This window comes from Zingiber officinale, chromosome 8B, assembly GCF_018446385.1.
Source record: "Zingiber officinale cultivar Zhangliang chromosome 8B, Zo_v1.1, whole genome shotgun sequence".
Taxonomy (NCBI): Eukaryota; Viridiplantae; Streptophyta; class Magnoliopsida; order Zingiberales; family Zingiberaceae; genus Zingiber; species Zingiber officinale.
In genome coordinates this window covers 114,053,643-114,073,128 of record NC_056001.1, presented here as the reverse complement: position 1 = coordinate 114,073,128, position 19,486 = coordinate 114,053,643, and the positions used below count along the sequence as shown (strand labels likewise).

Genomic DNA, 19,486 nt, shown 5'->3' with positions numbered 1-19,486 from the left:
TGAACGTCGGCGCGGATGTTTATAGCCGGTCGGCGCGGCTCTCGATCTTTAACGACGGTGCTCGTCGGCGCGGATGTTTATAGCCGGTCGGCGCGGCTCTCGATCTTTAACGACGGTGCTCGTCGGCGCGGATGTTTATAGCCGATCGGCGCGGCTCTCGATCTTTAACGACGGTGCTCGTCGGCGCGGATGTTTATAGCGGATCGGCGCGGCTCTCGATCTTTAACGACGGTGCTCGTCGGCGCGGATGTTTATAGCCGGTCGGCGCGACTCTCGATCTTTAACGACGGTGCTCGTCGGTTTTCCGCTCGGTTTTTATAGCCGGTCGGCGCGGCTCTCGATCTTTAACGACGGTGCTCGTCGGCGCGGATGTTTATAGCCGATCGGCGCGGCTCTCGATCTTTAACGACGGTGCTCGTCGGCGCGGATGTTTATAGCCGATCGGCGCGGCTCTCGATCTTTAACGACGGTGCTCGTCGGTGCGGATGTTTATAGCCGATCGGCGCGGCTCTTGTTCTGCAGCGGCGGTGCTCGTCGGTTTTCCGCTCGGTTTTTATAGCCGGTCGGCGCGGCTCTCGATCTTTAACGACGGTGCTCGTCGGCGCGGATGTTTATAGCCGATCGGCGCGGCTCTCGATCTTTAACGACGGTGCTCGTCGGTTTTCCGCTCGGTTTTTATAGCCGGTTGGCGCGGCTCTCGATCTTTAACGACGGTGCTCGTCGGTTTTTCGCTCGGTTTTTATAGCCGGTCGGCGCGGCTCTACGGTTTAACGTCTGGGCTAGACGGCCTTGAAGGCTAACTCCTTACCAGGTCGAGCGACCTTGGCCTTCATAGCTTATCCCATGCTCGAACAAATTTTATGCCCATCCGACCGGCACGGGTCATTTGCTTACGAATCTAAATGCATACACCGTTCAGCGGAGAATGCTCCATGTGTTTTCATCTTTTTGCTCCCTAGCTCGGAGAACGTACTCCTGGCCGAACGACTCAGGGTCTGCTTCGTCGAGCATTTTGGCTAGGATAATATACCTCCGTCCGAATGGTACGGGGCCTTCAATTTTCGAGCGCTTGGCTCGACCCATTTACCTCCGGCCGAGCGGCTCGGGGCCTTCGTTCTTTTGTTGGCGGTGCCTTATTTGTTCTTTTGATTTTTCGTTTCTGCATTTCAAATATTCAGTCGAAAAAAGCACACAAGATGATTTACATAGGCACACCTTTCACCCTGCCCGGTAAGGCTGGAGGTGCTTCCGCTCGGCCACCTGACGCAGATGTTGCTTGTTGCTCAGGCCGCTCGGCTGCTGCTTTCTGTTTTTGCTCCACAAGTTTGGCGGCCCTCATCTCGACCAGAGCTTCGAGTTCTTCCGTCGAAAGCGCCACCGTGTGTTGTCGTCCAGCCTCATCCATTGTTTCCAGTCGGATGCAGGAGCGTTCCCACAGACGGCGCCAATTTGATCCTGTCCGAACCAGGAGCCAACGGACACTGGGCGCGTGGCACTCCCTGCTGAATCCTCGAGCGCTCCGGCGAACCTGCAGCAAAACCGAGCCGGGAGGGGTGTCCCGGCGACGGCCCTCCAACGCTCAAGTCAGGCGAGGAATAGCAAAAAAGTGGCTTTTAAGTAGGAGACCCTCGTACCTCCGATGAAGAAATGGAAGCCTTATATAGACCTCTCGAAGAAGCCTAGGCGCACCAGTCAAAGCAACCACCTGCCTTCGACCATGCCCAGGTATGGGTCTGTCAGAAGGGCCATGCCCAGATATGGATCTGTCAGGAATACGTCCATGAGGCCATACTACTACTGTACAACCTTCCCCTGATGTGACGGCAAGATCCTCCATCGTGTGATCTTGTGTACGGCCTAATCATCAGACATGCTTCTGCTGACATCCCATAACCCGTGCCGAGCGCATAGGCCGCTCGACCACCTTTGTACCCTCGCCTCTATCCTGGCCGAACGGACCACCCGATCGGCCCTTCGGTCCCAGCCGAGCGGACTTCCGCTCGGCCCTTCGATCTTCCTGCCTTGGCGTCGGAAACCCAAGCCCATGGATGAGTTATCTATAGCTCCGCTCGGATCATTATTCGCTGGGCCAGCCCTCCATCCTTCCTTAGGCTGGGACCCTTCAGAGGGTGGGCCCTCCCTTCTTACCGCCGGATCATAAACCTATTAAATCGAGTCGAATAATATAAAAATATTAATATTTAAGTTGTGTTCTTAAAAATATATATCATATTCGAACCTTGATTTTGGAGGTTTTTAGGAGTTGAAATGGATTCATTCACCTTGTTAATAACTATTTTTACAGTTATATTTCTATAATATATAATATGCATTATATATTAGTTATTCAGATCATTTGTATAAGACATGGTGAATATTTTAGTTCTAACTCATACCACCGACAAGTAACGTGCCATGCCCATTTTGAAAAGATAAATAAATAATAAATCAAATGAATACTAAAAATTAGCAACATTTTGAAAATCACCCTATATTTTATATTAACTTGTATATAATTTAAATGGTAATTAAAACGACAAAAAATCGATATTTTTATTTTATATAAGGGTATTTAAATTAAAGACTAATTAAAAATCAATCCTATTTTTTTCTATATTCAAACTATTGTTTTTTTTTAAAAAAAAAAATATATATCCATTTGGAATTTTGTGCATTTGATATCATTATCTTTGCATGTGGAGTAGCTAATGGTGTTGGAGAGCATCATGTGTTGTGTTTACGGAGCCACTAACATTCATGGATATGCACATCAACCATCAATATTAATTTATTTTCCCATAATTATTAATTTTATTTATATTTCTATTTTTTCATATATTTTGAGTTGGTATCCGTCTCAATTATTCTAGATTTGTCTTGTTTAGTTTATCTTCTTTTTAAAAGAAAATTTCCGACTTTTTAAAATTATATTTAAGCTAAACTTTTATTATTATTATTTTTTAAACAGCAACTTTTTATTATTTAAATATCCCCTTCTATCATTAATAGTGACAAAGGGGGTGAAACACTATCGACCATATAAATTTGTTGGTTCTAAGATTCTACATTTGTCGAGTTATTTTAGCTGATAGAGAAACATGAGTTGTGATCACCATAGAATTTTTTTTAAATTGGCCCATGCATTTGAGTTATCTAAGTCATGATCAGGGTGCGAGTGAATTGAATCGAATTAAATAGTATAAAAATATTGATATTCAAATTTGAACTCAAAATTTTTTATATGACATTTAAATTTAATTAGAAGTTTGAAAATATAAATAATTGTAGCTCGAACTTGATTCGTAATGAACTTCGAACTCAAATTTGATTCAAATTGATAGAACTTTGATTTGAACATTCTAGTGGTGTTGATTTTTTAAAATATATTAAAATATGTTTACTGAATAACATAATAGAAAATAATAAATATATAATAAAATTAAATAAAAGTTTACGAGTGGCTCGTGAACAGTTAAATAAAATATTACAGATTCAAATTCAGGTCAAAAAAATATTGAACATGTTCGAGTTCAGTTCAAATTTGATAATTTTAAAAATGAATCAAATATTATTTGAACTAGCTTGAAAAGTTCATAAGCCGACTTCATTCGTTTACACCCCAGTCACAATCTAGTTCTTGCAACAAAACTAAAAGTGAATCACTTACATTCCTCGCTTAATCTTTGTATTTACCATCCCTCCTTTTGGGTATGAATATTATTATCATTGCCTCAACCTTGCTAGTGCTGGGACACACCGGAGCTGGGGTGAATAGCTCGTTTTGCTCACTTGATTACTTCGTCGATGTTGATTTTGCAACAGATAAACTCAAAGCAAGCTCCCAATGCTAACAAGTAGGATTTGCTTGGTATCCACTTCAAGATGAGAATATTAATCCAAGGATCCACGTTGAACACACTCTTTGCTATGAAATACACTCCTTAAAATAATCTAGAGGTGGAGAAACCTCTACAACTCAGAACAAGAAAATACAACTCGAAATAAGGAAATAAACATAAATACAAATCGAAAAAGACTTTACATTTTGAACCTTGAATCCTTTAAGCCTTTTTTGCTTTGAATGTCTCTTGAAGATGGGAAATGCAATAGCACTTTGTCTCCCAAAGCTTCCAAGAACTGGCTGGAGAGATGCGTGTGAGTCTTGTTGCGTTTGAACTCGTTGTCACCTTTATATCTGCATTTTTTGGGCTCCCAAACGATTGAGTTTGCTCTTAATCGATTGTCATGTCAGATCCAAGTGATCCTAGCCGTCCAAACCTTACGTCCCGCGCAACTGTTATCTTCCAATCGATCGGTTGATCGATTGGGGGCAGCTAGATCGATCAGCTGATCGATCTAGAATCCTTATGTGCTATCGTAGAAGACTCAGGAATCGATTCCGGCTTCCTCGCATCATCGTGAGAAATTTGAGCCGAATCGATCGCCTAATCGATTGGCATGTCCCAATCGATCGATTGGGCTTCGGGTCAATCGATCAATTATTGATCGCTTAGCCCTATTTCGTCAAACACAAGTCTAGGGTTCCCTTGCCCAACAACCGGTCAACTTTTGATCTTCTGGGGCTTCCTCGTGCCTAACATCTAGTCAGCCTTGACTTGTTGGGATTTTGTCGCCGAGTGTCCAATCAACTTTTTGACCCATTTGGACTTTTCTTCTTGTGTCAAGTATCTGGTCAACCGTAATCCACTTGGACTTACCGTCTCATGCTAAGTGTCCTATCAACCTTGATTCACTTGGACTAACTGTCTCGTGCCAAGTGTCCAGTAATCCATAACTCACTTGGACTTCCACTCACCAAATGTCCGGTTAACCTCAACCCACCTGGATTTCTACTGTCTGCCTTCACTCATCAGGACTTCCTCACTGCCTAATAGTATTTATGCATACTTTATCGCACATTCACGGTTTTATCTCGAGTATGTTCTACACATTTGCATTTCCTTTCATCATTATTTTCGCATAATTACTCTTTTGGTTTAAAGATCTGCTCTTGTATATTTTGTTGTGACTGGAACGCTTTTGGAGTGGAAACGGAGCAGAAACGTACAAAGGAGCAACTTGTAGAGAAAAGAGCTTAGTAGGATCGTGCCTCTTAGCACGAAGTGTTTCTTCACTCGAAGGCAACAAGAAGTTAGTCATGCCCCTAGGCACAGCCGTGCGGATCAACCAAGAGCTAACCCCACTTAGGTTGTGTGGATTCACACAGTCATGTAGGGGATCCAGAGCTCAACTCAATTGAGGCTGTGCCACACCACCAGAGACCGACCTTAAAGGGGCTATGTGGATTCCACACGACCGTGTGCTTATGACTTTGAGGCCAACAGGCTTTGGCCGTGCCAATTGGCATGAGCTGTGGCAGGGGCGTGACTGCGTATATAAGGGGTCTTCTTCCCCATTTTCAAAAGGGGAGGAAAATTTTCCCCTTTGGGGAAGATGATCCAAACTCAGATTTGGTGACCAGAGGTCCTGAATCGATGATCTAAGGTTGGAATCTAGCTCTCCATCCCTCCATTGGCAAGGATTGCTTCAGAGATCACTCGTTGGCAATCACTAAGTCTCTTCTTCACTTCTCTCTCGATTTGAATGTTGAGGCTTGCTATCTTTGTCTTCCAATTCAATTCCCTTCTTGTCATAAAGTAGTTCTCTCATTCTAGGGATTAGAGAGTAGTTGTAATGAAGATTTGATGTAAACTCTTGGACTATGCCAATACCCTATTCAAGTAATGTTCTTATTGCTTGTTCTTGTTAAATCTAATGTGATTGTGTGGAATTATGCTTAATGATCATGTTAGCTTTGATGGATGTAGTGGATTGTTAACTTAGTATAGATTGATTTCTAGATTGTATAACCGCGGGGGGGGGGGGGGGTAGTGATAAGGATACCCTCTTAACCAGACATCTAGAGGGTAGATCTTGATAAGGGGGCAATTTTCTCCACAAGGGAGATCGTAACTATACGTAATGGGTTTTCCTTAATCTCATGCTCATAGGTGACTTTGTGATTTATAAATGTATGGCTGAGGGTCCTAGTGACAGGGATATCCTCTTAACCAAACTTCCTAGATTATTATTTTCATTTAGGAGAATTGGATGATAATAGGGAAAGCACTCCGACTCTTAGCCCAAATTAGTGTTGGTACTTCGGTTAAGCTTCCTACATATATAAGAATTGATGATAGAAAATGAGTAAATCCAAGCACATTAAATTCCATCACGTTGAAACTGAAACCCCTAGAACATTTCGCTAAACAAGACTTCCTCACTTTTATCTTTAGTTTACTTTGCTTCTATACTTACTTTTGTGCAAAAACATCTCCTCGAGAATTCGTTAGTTTAGCTAATTCAAAGTGTGAGTTCTTGAGTGTTCTCAATCCCTAATTGATCGATATTTTATTACTGACGATGTAGCCATGCAGTTGTGACTTCGTAACACCTAACTTCACTCACTAGATTTTTCACTACCTGATTTCACTCACAAAGATTTTTCTCTGCCTAGCTTCACTTACTAGGACTTTTCACCACCTGATTTCACTCACCAGGATTTTCAGCTGCCTAGCTTCACTCAATAGGGCTTTTCACCTAACTTCACTCACCAAGATTTCCACACTGCCTAACTTCACTCACTAGGATTTTTCACCTGACTTTATTCACTAGGACTTTTCTAACTATTTTGTTTCACTCACCAGGACTTTTATTTGCCTAGCTTCACTTATTAGGGTTTTCCAACTGTCTGACTTCATTCACCAAGACTTTTCCAATTACCTGACTTCACTCACCAAGAATTTCAATCTGTCTGACTTCACTCATTAGGACTTTCCACACTAAATGTTCGGTCAACACTGATTCACTTGGATTTTCACATTCTGCCAACCTTCCAGTTGTGTTTGCCCTTGCCAAACCTCTAGTTAGGAGTAAGACTTCTCAATCAAGTATTTAGTTAACCTTGATCTATTTGACTCTTTTGATCAACCTTTGACCGTCAATATCCTATATGGACAATTGCACCAATAATCTCCATATATTGTCAAATATCAAAACTCAAATATCAAGATTTAAGGTTGAACCAACTTAAACTTAATCAACCTGATCAATCTTGACACTTCAATAATGGAGGAGAACAAATGGTAAAGTTGAGTTGATGAGCCAATGGGGAGTTATTTGAGCAATGAAATCAAAAATTAGGGCGGTTGGGGATTATAATTGAAGTAAAAAATTGATAATGTTAACTTGTACCATTCAATATCACTGACCCTTGATTATATTTAGACATGTAAATTATGAGGAATATTTTATTCTATCATATCGATCCTTTATATGGGGAGATTAGATATCGAATGAAATATTTTATACTGGTTGAAAATTAATCCCAAAGTTTATTAAAGTAATCATCCATATCAATATTAATTACGTTAATCCGTGATAGAAGGGACTATAATTAGAATTTGAAAAGTCTATAGACATTTAGGGGGAAAAAAAATACACTTATTAAATTTAGGAGATAGAAAAAAACATTTTTTTTCTAAAAAATATTAAACAAAAGTGATTGGACATAAAAGGTTTCATTCACGTGAAAAGATTTTGCAATAGTCGAATTATTTCATCTTTTAAAAAAATATTATTTGAATAGATTCCATGTGAGTAGGTGGCCCTTAATTTTCAACCAATATTTTTCTTCGTTTTTTGTAGTTTGAAAAAAAAAGAGTCATAATTTTGCTCAACACCCTATTAAATATAATAAACTTATTTTATTAAATAATATCTTAAATACTACTATTTATAAATAAGAAAATTGAAGGAAAAACGTATCATTTAAAACCTTTTTATTTTCCTTTTATATATATATATATATATATATAATCACAACTAAAAACAAACTGTTCAAATCCACACAGGTTGCAACAGAACATCTTTTAATATATATTCTAAGAACAGTCCCTGTGAACGCCTGCGACAAGCATTATTTTAATTTTAATTTATTTATTTTAACTACAAATTTATTATTTAGAATTTTAACTTTAAAATTTAAAGATTGAATTATATTATTAAATATAAAAAAAATTAAATCGAAAAAATATTTAGATGGGTATGAAATGTGGGACGTAAAATTGAATGTGTATATATATAATTTGTTTAATCTTCACATCATTATGTTACACACTCAAAGTGATTGAATATAAATTTAAATACCTCGATTTTCAAAAATAAATAGACATATCCGAACGAATCTCTTGATATCTAAATTTATACTCAGTTATGTATGAATGTGCAAGGTAAAGGTAGGGATTCTCTGGTCCTGGATCCCTGGATCAATTTTGATTCCTTGATCATTTATTGGGTGAATGAGTTGAATCTCACATGTTTGATAGGTAGGATCCAATCCACCGACCCAATGAATGAATAGGATTTCTCCTGATCTAAAAAATTCTGGACGAGAGGACCTGACCTCGTAAGATAGGGTGCGACTAAAATTCTATTAAATAAAATAAGATAACTTAAGAAGAACAGAAAAAAAAATGATGAAATAAAAGGATAATTAAATCTATTAAATAAAATATTTAAAATAATTGAATAAAAAAAAAAGAAATTAAAGGTGGTTTCATCTCGTCCTGCTTTTGTCCTATGGGATGGGGACTCTTTTCTCCCAGTTGAGAAAACTTATGAGCCAGCTAGCCAGCTAGCCAGCCAGCCTTCCTTGTGCCTTTGATTTCTTGCGAAGATCTCTTCTTCTTCTTCTTGTTTGGTGGAAATCCCCATGCCCATTCCTTCGACTTATCTTCCACCTTGATTCCTCCGCTTCCTCCGCCGCCCCTCCCCCTTCTCGGCGATCAGGATCCTTCATGTTCTTCAGGGATGGGCAGTGAAGCGGAAGACCCGAATCACCTCCAGTTCGTCGAGGTCGATCCCACAGGAAGATATGGAAGGGTAGTGACACTTCTTGCTTTCTTTCTTTCTTCATCCTTTTCGTTGATTGCTGCTAAAGATAGATTCCAGTTTGGGGGTAAAGATTTCATCTTTTTTTCTTTTGGCTTGTTTCTGCGCAGTACAACGAGATCCTGGGCAAGGGCGCTTCCAAGACAGTGTACGAAGCATTTCTTAACCTAAATCTGGGTTTCTTGTCGCTTGATTTGCAGGCTTTTGCTTTTTCTGATCTTTTGCCCTCTTTTTTTTGGGGGGGGATTTTCTTGCCGCCAGTTATAGGGCTTTCGATGAGTACGAAGGGATTGAGGTTGCTTGGAACCAAGTGAAGCTGTATGATTTCCTGCAGAGCCCCGAGAACCTGGAGAGGCTCTACTGTGAGATCCACCTCCTCAAGACCTTGAAGCACAGGAACATTATGAAGTTCTACACCTCGTGGGTGGACACCGCTGAGAGGAACATCAATTTTGTCACTGAGTTGTTCACCTCCGGCACCCTCAGGCAGTAAGTCGATCTTGTTGCTTGTTTCTTCTGTCCTTATACCTTAAAACAATCTGTTTGTGTTCCGATCGGTAGCGGTTTACGATCTGTGGATAGGTATAGGCAAAAGCACAGAAGGATTAACATCAGGGCAGTGAAGCATTGGTGTAGGCAGATTATTAGTGGCCTTCTCTATCTCCATAGCCATGATCCCCCAATCATCCATAGGGACCTCAAGTGTGACAATATCTTCATCAATGGCAATCAAGGCGAGGTCAAGATTGGGGATCTTGGCCTTGCTGCCATTCTTCGGAAATCACACGCCATCCATTGCGTGGGTATGATCATAGACTTTTGGATCTTTGCCCATCAAATTCCTTGTGGCAGTAGTATGTAACCGTTTTTTGGATGGTTTTTGAAATCACTTACAGGCACACCGGAGTTCATGGCACCGGAGGTGTATGAGGAAGAATACAATGAACTAGTCGACATCTATTCGTTCGGGATGTGTGTGCTGGAAATGGTCACCTTTGAGTACCCTTATAGCGAATGCACCCACCCTGTGCAAATTTACAAGAAAGTTATCTCTGTAAGAAACTTGGAACTTTAAACTTGTTGATTGATATCGCAACCAAGTAGTGAAGGTGTGACCTTCATTTTACTTACAGGGAATGAAGCCGGAAGCACTATACCGAGTTAAAGATCCTGAGGTCAGGGAATTCGTTGAAAAATGCCTTGCGACTGCATCCGAGAGGCTTTCTGCTAGGGAGCTTCTTGACGATCCCTTTTTACAAATTGATCTTGGTTCGAGTTATGAGGAGCAAGACATTGGCTTTCTGCATCAGATACTTAGGGAACCTTCCCTTGAACTTATTCAAAGCAATGGTTCTTTGAGTGGTAATTATTTTTCAAACAATGTACAACACCAAATAGAATTGGAAAATGGCTGGGATTACGATATCACCGATATGGTAGAGCATGGCATGAGCCTCTTTGACAATCGCAAAGATGATCAACCTGCGAACATAGATATTACTATCAAGGGAAAGAGAAAAGAAGACGGGAACATATTTCTTAGATTAAGGATTTCAGATAAAGAGGGTAATGACAATTTACATCTTGGAATTTTTGTTTCCTTGTTTCATTTGTTACACAAAATATGGAAGCTAAATTCAAATCTTTGTGCAGGTTGTGTACGAAATATATATTTTCTCTTTGACATTGAGGCTGATACAGCATTGAGTGTTGCTACCGAGATGGTTGCGGAATTAGATATAATGGATTATGATGTAACTAAAATAGCCGACATGATCGACGGAGAAGTAGCTTCTCTGGTACCGGGATGGAAACTAGGTCCTGGCATAGAAGAAAATCCAAGAGTTTGCCGCAAATGTGCGTCTAATGTTTCTTCGTGTGGTTCAATGAAATCTGTCAACTGTTGCCACATTGAGTGTGCTGAAATGCATGGCCGGTTTGAAGAGGTAACCTACCAAGTTGAGGAAACCGAGCTTTGTGTCACAGAGGAAGTGCCTATGCTATTCACAAGCCAATCTGTTGAACTTGAGGATTGCTCTCTTTCATTGAGGTTTAATCACTCTGATGAAGAATGTGGACAATTAGACTCGTTAGGGAAGGGGGAAAAGGTCATACACATGGATGATTGCTCAAGAAGTGAATCCAAGAAGACTTTGCAGCAGTATCTTGATTCACCCGAGTTTGATTACCAGTTTACTGCACCCAATGAACTAGATGCTTCTTTGAATGGCATCGGTCAAGACCTGAAATGGTTCGAGGCAAACTACGTGATAGAGTCACAACGACCATCCAAAAGAGGGCCACGACCATCCCCTGACTCTACTAACATGGTGAGAGGCAAACAAAACGGCTTTGTAGGTTCCTCAGAAGAAATAATGCAGATGAAGTCCTTTCATTTGGGGAAGAGATACTCGTTCCACATACCTCAGAGCGATACTGACGAACCCTGCAGTCTTAAGATGACTTCTTCTGATTCAAGACATTGCAGTTTGCAATCGCACAGAGATCAAAATCGTGTTATGAACTCTCCTGACAGTCCTGAGCAGATGTTCACTGCAAATAACTTCTACTCTGGATCTGCAAGTGCGCACACCAGGACAAAGTCTCTACCTATCGCTTAACATCTGCAAATTGTACAGCACAATGTTCCACTGCTTATCAAGATTTTCAACTGCCTTACTGTACAGGGACCATGAGATGAATGGAAATGTATCGTTCTATGTGTATTCTTTTATCCTATTAGGACTGGCGAAGATTGTAATCTTTAGTCAGGTATAGTACAAAAGCTACTTATGAGAAGCATTCGACATCGATCAATGTTTACATTTCAAAATTCAGAATGAATTCAATATGCTCCTATCAAGTTCTCAAATATATGTTTTTGAGTCAGTATAACACAGACTCTGCCAGCATCTGTGGAGATTTCATTTTGAGTTGTGCAGTTCCTAAAAAGACAGCTACTCGTAGAAACAAGATGTTGAAAGTCATAGTAAGCAAAGTGATGTATGCTGAATAAAAGATGAGGAAGTGGAAGGAAAGTGACAGATAAAGAGGCTCACAATTGAAAGTGACAACAACTTTTTTGTAAAAGTGGCTTTATGATGTGGTGATGATAAGCATTAACTTAAATTGGAGTGGCAGATAGCAGAGGAGAACGTAAGGAAGGCCAAATGAATCTTGTGTTATAATTCAAAGACTTCTTGATATAAAGCAAGCAATTATTCAGATACTAAACTGTTCATTAACAAGTGCCTTTGATTTGATGTTGTTGGCTCACCACCACTCTTTAAGATTTATTCCATGGAAGTGGCAGCATTACTACCATTCAAGCTTGTGGGTTTTTTTTTTTTTTGGTAGTACAGAGTTGTACCTAGAGTATCTACTGAAAAACTATTCAATCTTGTAAAGCCTTGAAGATGAATTGAATTTGTACTTGGTGAACTATACCTAAATTCCCTTTACTTGGCCTTATCTAAGTTGAATTTGTACTTGTTCCACTATAAGCTCATTCATTGGTCCAAACCAAAATTAATAAAATGATAAATTTCACATCATATCTAATCTACTATAAATTCAATCGAAGTATACAATGCCTCATGGGTGTGTGTGTGTATATATAATTGTAGCATACATCAAATTTGGATTAAAAAAATCAAACAAGTAGATAGTGAGAGAGTTTGCATTCTTTAGTGTGCTGTTAAAGTGATGTACGATCACACAAGTGAATGAAAAAGATATCATTCTTTTCTATATTCTGTGTTCTTCTACTTGGGTTGAATATAGATAATAAATTAGGTATTAATGTCTAGGGACAAGAAGAATTAGGTTGAGCCTTATTATATGTTATGCCAACTATGTTGCCTGTGTAAAGTGCAAGCAAGATAACACCATGAACTATACTAGATATGATATTGGATTAGTTAGGTATAGAGTTGGCATGCTCGTCGTCTTGTATTGAATTTATGAAAGTGCAATGTGTTAACATCATCTAGTTATCAAAGGACGAGACTAAAATAAGGGAACTAAATGTGTGATTTCGAGTAGAGAAGGGTTTTAGCTTTATAGTAAGTTGGACTTTCTTTTCCTTTGTATATTGTTCTCCCTTTCTCAAAATAGAACAATCTAGTTTCATATTCAAACATTCATAGTATTGCATTGTTCTTGATATCTATAAGCACTCCCTTATCAATGTGATCCTTACATACATTCCCGAAAGTAATGCACCTCGTTTCATTGTTCTGAAAGATTACATCTTAACTCATTGATTGGTATCCAAAGAGAAACCACTCTTTTGATTTCAAACTTGTTATAAAGGTAGAGATCGGAGAAGAGTTCCTCGTTATTAAAAATTAAAAAATATCCTACAAATTTAAGCAAATAAATAAATAAATATGGTGTATTTTTTTTGGATTTGACTATTGATTATGAAGTATTTGTATGTCATAGTGATAATGTTAAATCTCTCTAAATAGTATTATTATATAAATTTATTTAAAAAAATTAAAATTAACTTGTTTAACATTGAACTAAACAACTATTGATACAAATGATGTGAACTTATTATTAGTGCTAACCAGAATTTAATCATTATCACTACTAAATTGCAATGGATAATTAATTACATATTACTCATAGATTGGTTAAATAGATTGTTTTAAGATACCTCAAGATCAAAAGAGAAAAATAACTTGGCAATCATAAATAATAGGAATGTTTTTACAATTTTCATCTTGACCATCAAATATTTTTCAAGTACATTGTAACATGACCATTTATTAAGTATGCCATCTAATTTGTATCCATTTTGAGCAGAGTCGATCCATTTCAAGTCATATTTATTCAGTTTATAAATTTTAATCCATTTATTATATTATATTTGAAGTAGAGTTAAATTTGTCACAGGTAGAAAATGTTAATATTCATTGACATGAAAAAAGACTAGTGTGACAGCTCAACTATAAATGAGCTCTGGTTAATTAATTTGCCTTTTTATGAAATGAAGATGGGAAATGAAGAAAATAGTGTTCACTTTTCCCACCAAACACAGCTTGTTACCATCACAAGTATTGAAAAGATATCATTGCAAGTTCGAAAGAGAGAGTTTTGAGGAAAGTGATGAGGACTCACCTGAGTGATAAAGAGGCAAGAGAAGCCGCCAGAACCCATAAGTTATTCGCTCCTTTCTGAAGGTTCCTCGTTTGGCTCCAAAGCTTAAGGTTGTTCCACGACCTTTGAGTTCAACTAAATTTTAAATCTGCTCCAATAGCTGGCTCAATTCATGCAGTAATCGCAAGTTCAGGTGCCAGGTATGTGGGACCCAAAAAGGTTTCACGAATGAGTATATCGCGGGGACAAAGTATATGATCATTCTCAAGAAGATGAAAAGTACTTCAAACACCAAATAAGGCTCCTTGGTTATCAACTCCCCTGCAGATTCGAGAATTCTGAACTGGACTGATCTATTTCCAGAAGTATGATTGGATCTAAACCTGTATAAATATAAAGAAAAAGGTTTGAGGTGTAAGAATATTACTACACAAGATGTAGAAAATGATAAGACATAGAATAACCACAGTAGATGAAGATGAAATAAAGGCACTTGATCTCTCATCATAAAAGCCAAATCTACTATATAATCAGAGGCTAGTCAGTTCTATGTTTGCAAGAGTCCACCTAATTTCCTTAACATTTATATAAAAAAAAGGTTAAACAGAAAATATGGTAGAAATTGGAAATCAAATGAGATGTTTAACTAGGAAAAGAAAAACAGTTAGAGCATTGTACCAGTGCTTCTGTGGTAGAAATACACAAGCGAATTCAGATCCTTTGGCTCATGATATGGAAGCCTTGTTGTTTCATTGATCAGCAATATAGCAGGAAAGCTATGAATACCATTTCCTGATTGGACACTGATTACAAAAATTTTCATCTATAAGGTACTTACACACAGCATCGGCAACTTGTTAAAATTTGGAGCAGATCAACTGAAATGATTTGCTTCTGAGTTACCTCGACACGGACGATGATTTTTCAACTAAGAAGTTCTTTATTTGAGGGAACGTTGAGCTAAGGGCTTCAAAAGTAGGTTGAATGTGGCGTGAGAATGGACACCATGATGCGTAGAAGAGAACAGAATATTAAGCACTTTTCTCACCAGAACCGAGCTATTTCTCAAGCATCTGTTCTCAAGCCATCTCCAGTCTCCAAGAGTTAACTTAGAATGGAATTGTATCTTTGATTGACATACACAAACTGTGATGCTGTAATGGTACTGTAAATTGGAATGGTCTGTTGCAGTCAATTCAATCAGTAATGTGAGTGATCTTTTACTCTCAGTAATCTCAGAAACAGATACCAATTGATGAGAAGTGAGTTATAAACAGCTGAATTAAATAACTGGACTTGTGCACTTGTTCTGAGTTTCGATAGAGTAGATCATTTGCTAAATCATTGACCCCCCTTGAGTAAAGGTGATGCACAAGCCACAGTTTCAGTTGAAATTGCTGTTTCAATATCTGAACCATCAGCATTCTAAGCTCTTGAGTACTGTCATCCTTTCTGTATCTTATTGAAGGATTCTCGTATTGGAGTTATAACTTGGATTATTCATGCTGTCGTAAAACTCTCCCATGGTAGCATATATGGCACCTATGTGTTCTGGCTGATTATTCCCACTATAAAGGAATTGAATCTTTCTCTTCAATTGAGTCCAACTGTAACCCGGCCTTGTTACCACCCCTCGATCAATCATCAACTTTCTGACTTCTTCAACTTCATTCCACATCCCGAGTGATGCATACAAATTTGAAAGTAAAACATAGTTACCTGAATCTTGTGGATCCATATCAAACAGTGTCTCAGCAACTCTCCGGCCAAGTTCTGCATTCTGATGGATTTTACATGCGCCTAGAAGTGCACCCCAAACCACCGAGTCTGGTTCAATTGGCATATTCTCTATGAACTCCTCGGCCTCAACTAAGTAACCAGCCCTCCCTAGAAGATCCACCATGCTAGCATAATGCTCTTTTGATGGCCTAATTCCGTATACATTGCTCATCATCTTGAAATAACTCCATCCTTCATCAACTAAACCACCATGGCTACAAGCACACAAGAGCACCAAGAATGTGACTGCATTTGGAAGGAAACATTCAGACTTCATTTGTTCAAAAATTTCAATTGCTTCCCTTCCAAGACCGTGTTGTGCACAACCAGCTAGCACTGAATTCCACGTAACAATGTCACAATCAACCATCTCATCAAAGACCCTAAACGAATCCGCAGAGCCACACTTGAAGTACATTGTTATTAAAGCATTGCCAACAAAGAGTTCAAGATCATATCCCAATTTAAAGGTGAAGCCATGGATTTGTCGGCCTAGGTTGGTGAAGGCTAAATTGCCACAAGCACTTAGAACACTAGTGATTGTTAGCGAGTTGGGAAGTATTCCTTCACCCAACATTCTGATAAAGAGTCTCAAAGCTTCATTCCAATTCTCATCCTGTACATATGCAGATATAATGGCAGTCCAGGATACGATATCTCGGTTGGACATCTTATCAAAAGCCATTCGTGCATCCTCCAACATGTTGTTCAGAGAAAGGGCACTTATCAAAGAATTCCAGGAGACAATATCTCTCGTTCGCATCCAGGTGAAAACCCTTGAGACAGCTTCTATGTTCTTGCACTTGGAATACATGGTAATTAGACCATTGTTTACATAAGAATTGAACTGGGAACCTGCTTTTAAACTAAGAGAATGCAGTTGTCTGCCAAATTCAAAAGCTCCAATATTGCCACAAGCAAAAAAGCCAGTTGTTAAGCATGAAAGGTTGGGACAGGTTCCAAGCCTGTGTAGCTCGGAGAGAAGATGCAAAGCCTCCTCATTCTCTCCGTTCTGTGCACAACCAGCAATCATGGAAGACCACGAAACAGAGTTTCTTATGGGCATCCTGTGGAATAACTCTTTGGCTTCATCTAACATTTTATTCTGTGCATACCCAGCGATCATGGCATTCCAAGAAACCACATTAGCATTAGGAATCTTTTCGAAAAGGATTCTTGCTTCACTTGGCCGTCCATTTTGGGCATAGGCAGTCAACATAGCAGTTTGAGAAGCTACAGATTTTACAGGATCTCTCTCATACATGGAGATGGCATCATCCAACCGGCCAATATGAGCAAATGCGGTGATCATAGTAGACCAGGAGTACTCGTTCCTCTCTTTCATTAATTCAAAGAACTTCACTGCTTTGTCCCAGCCTACAATATCTTTTGTATAAGCATTCAGGATGGCAGTGCCCACAATTACATCCTCTTCATAATTTGTTTTGATTGCCAATGTTCGCAGGTTCTCGAGCAATTTGAGGTCGTCAAGCCCAATAATTGCAGATATAGAGACTGTGAAACTAGCTTGATCTGGTCTCACTCCCTCCCGTTGCATCCTAACAAAACTCATCCAGGCCTCTCCGTATTGATTAACCTGAACATACCCAGATATCATCACAGACCAAGATACCAAATTCCTCATGCGCATCTGGTCAAACAATTTCCTCGCTTCACTCATACGATGAGCATGGCAATACCCAGTGATGATAGCATTCCACGATGCAATATCTCGCACGGGCATCTCATCAAAGATACGCTGAGCTGTGTTTATATCCCCATTTTGCACATATCCGCTAATGATGGCATTCCATGAAATGATGCTGCGTTCTGGCATTGAATCAAACAGGAGCTGTGCATCTTTGAGGCGGCTGTTCTTAGCATAACCAGAGACCAAGATGGTCCATGTCCGAGTGTTCCTTCCAACAAAGGCATCAAAGAGCATCCGTGCATCGTCCATCATGCCATTGATAGAATAACCAAATATCATGGAGTTCCAGGTGATGGAGTCTCTGTGGGGCATTGCGTCAAATAAGCTACGAGCTTCCCTAACGCGACCAAGTCGACAGAGTTCTTGTATCTTAGAAGTGTAAAGAGAGAGATCGCTCACTGGGTAAGATCTCACTAAATGAGCCGAATTTAACAGGAATCTAACGAAAGAATAAGAAAAGGAAGGGTTTTGGAATGAGGCCCCCCGCCTCAAGAAGACCAACATGATTAGCAATCCTAATCAGCACACGAAATCGTAAGATAGGCCAGAAATTATTCGTATATTGACCTGCAGAGGCACAATCGATAGATTAGCAGCAAATCCACAGATCACTGGAACACAACAGAAAGCTGCAAAAAAGAACAATTCATAGCTAGCAATTAGTGGAAATAATCAGAAAGGATCCGTTCTGAGGCAAACCTGGTACAAAGAATCATCAATGGAAATTTCTACCCGAATCTAGGCATTTGCAGCTGCATAACACCTGCCGCTGCCACGGCGACCAGAGTAGGGAGGACGGGTTGCGAGAGGAGCGGAGAAGATAGGTCGCACTAACCACGTATGGAATCGGAGCAGAGTTGGGTTCGTCGGCGACCACGTTGGCCGGCGGCGGCGATGTTGGTTTTGGCCACCATTCACGACCTCCCTCTGCACAAGATGAGAATTTATAGGGCATGGGACGGGATGAAATGGAACCTGAATTTATTATTATTTTTATTATTATTATTTTGGACCATGAATTACGATTTTTTTTAAGACCAATTTGCTCAAACGGACCGACATAGTTGCTATTAATTTTTAACAAGTGTAAAATAATTTGTTGCGTGTTTAATCTTTCTTATGTAAGGGGCTAATATACTATGATAAAATATTTTTTTATGATTTATTTATATTTTACCGTAAGATGATATTGGACCGTTTAGAATGAACGATATCATTTTTTTATACAAATTAAGACTAATTTAAAAGGTAAAATGTAATTTTTAGCTCTAGGTTATAGTGCAATGTTAAGAGATAGTATGGACTCTTAGGCTGTGTTTGATAGGGGTGATAGGATTAGGATTATGTTTTAAAAAAGTTATTAATATACCATTTGGTAGGGTTGATTAGGGATAGGATTAGGGTTGATTAGGAGTGAGATTCACAATTCCTAAGTATGAGGAGTGATTAATAATTCTACCCTCATTCCTATCCTAATCAACCCAATTTTAATCCTATTATCCCTATCAAACGGAGCCTTAGTCTCTGTTTGAATGGGATGACTAAAGATTCATTAAAAAAACAAAAAGATAAGAGAAGAGAACAATATTCTCTTTGTTTGGAGAGAAATAAGATTTATTAATCTAACATGTTATGTGTCTAACATGTTATGTTGTGTGGGAAGAAAAAAGGTAGTCTTCTCGGATGGATTTAGTGGTTAGAGCATGAGGTATTGTCATAGTGAAGTTTAGGGTTCAAATTTCGGCAAAGCCGAGGTAAATACCTCCCTTATGTGCTAGTCACTATTCCAAAGGCTAGTAGCCGTCCGTGATTTACCTTCTTCGTGTTGGCCCTGAGACAGATTGGCGGGGGACTCAGGACGAGCGTATTTATCTTTTTTTCCACAGTGGGAAGAAAAAAGAAAAATAAGGTTAAATATATAAAAACTCTCTTTAAAAA

The 19,486-nt window shown here is 39.2% G+C and overlaps 2 protein-coding genes and 1 long non-coding RNA gene across 4 annotated transcripts; 1 reads left to right on the top strand and 2 right to left on the bottom strand.

Annotated features, from left to right (window-relative positions):
• Positions 1-8,535: 8,535 nt before the first annotated feature.
• Positions 8,536-10,222, bottom strand: LOC122017054. The gene is made up of 2 exons (XR_006121259.1): positions 10,084-10,222; positions 8,536-9,977 (listed from the first exon to the last, which is right to left on the bottom strand). It is a non-coding gene; the product is annotated as an uncharacterized LOC122017054 (long non-coding RNA).
• On the top strand, positions 8,807-11,826 carry LOC122017053 (probable serine/threonine-protein kinase WNK9). Its single transcript, XM_042574525.1, has 7 exons — positions 8,807-8,943; positions 9,063-9,100; positions 9,214-9,441; positions 9,535-9,755; positions 9,849-10,006; positions 10,086-10,518; positions 10,606-11,826. The coding sequence occupies exons 1-7, from the start codon at positions 8,872-8,874 to the stop codon at positions 11,571-11,573; spliced, it is 2,118 nt and encodes a 705-aa protein (XP_042430459.1). The 5' UTR covers positions 8,807-8,871; the 3' UTR covers positions 11,574-11,826.
• Positions 11,827-13,896: 2,070 nt separating this feature from the next.
• LOC122017052 (pentatricopeptide repeat-containing protein At4g02750-like) lies at positions 13,897-18,463 on the bottom strand. Of its 2 annotated transcripts, XM_042574524.1 has the most exons (4): positions 18,248-18,463; positions 14,962-18,115; positions 14,737-14,861; positions 13,897-14,441 (listed from the first exon to the last, which is right to left on the bottom strand). In XM_042574524.1, the coding sequence occupies exon 2, from the start codon at positions 18,050-18,052 to the stop codon at positions 15,518-15,520; it is 2,535 nt and encodes an 844-aa protein (XP_042430458.1). In that variant the 5' UTR covers positions 18,053-18,115; positions 18,248-18,463; the 3' UTR covers positions 13,897-14,441; positions 14,737-14,861; positions 14,962-15,517. The 2 variants fall into 2 exon arrangements, with proteins under 2 accessions (XP_042430458.1, XP_042430457.1); XM_042574523.1 differs by having other exon boundaries at positions 14,737-18,115.
• Positions 18,464-19,486: the final 1,023 nt, after the last annotated feature.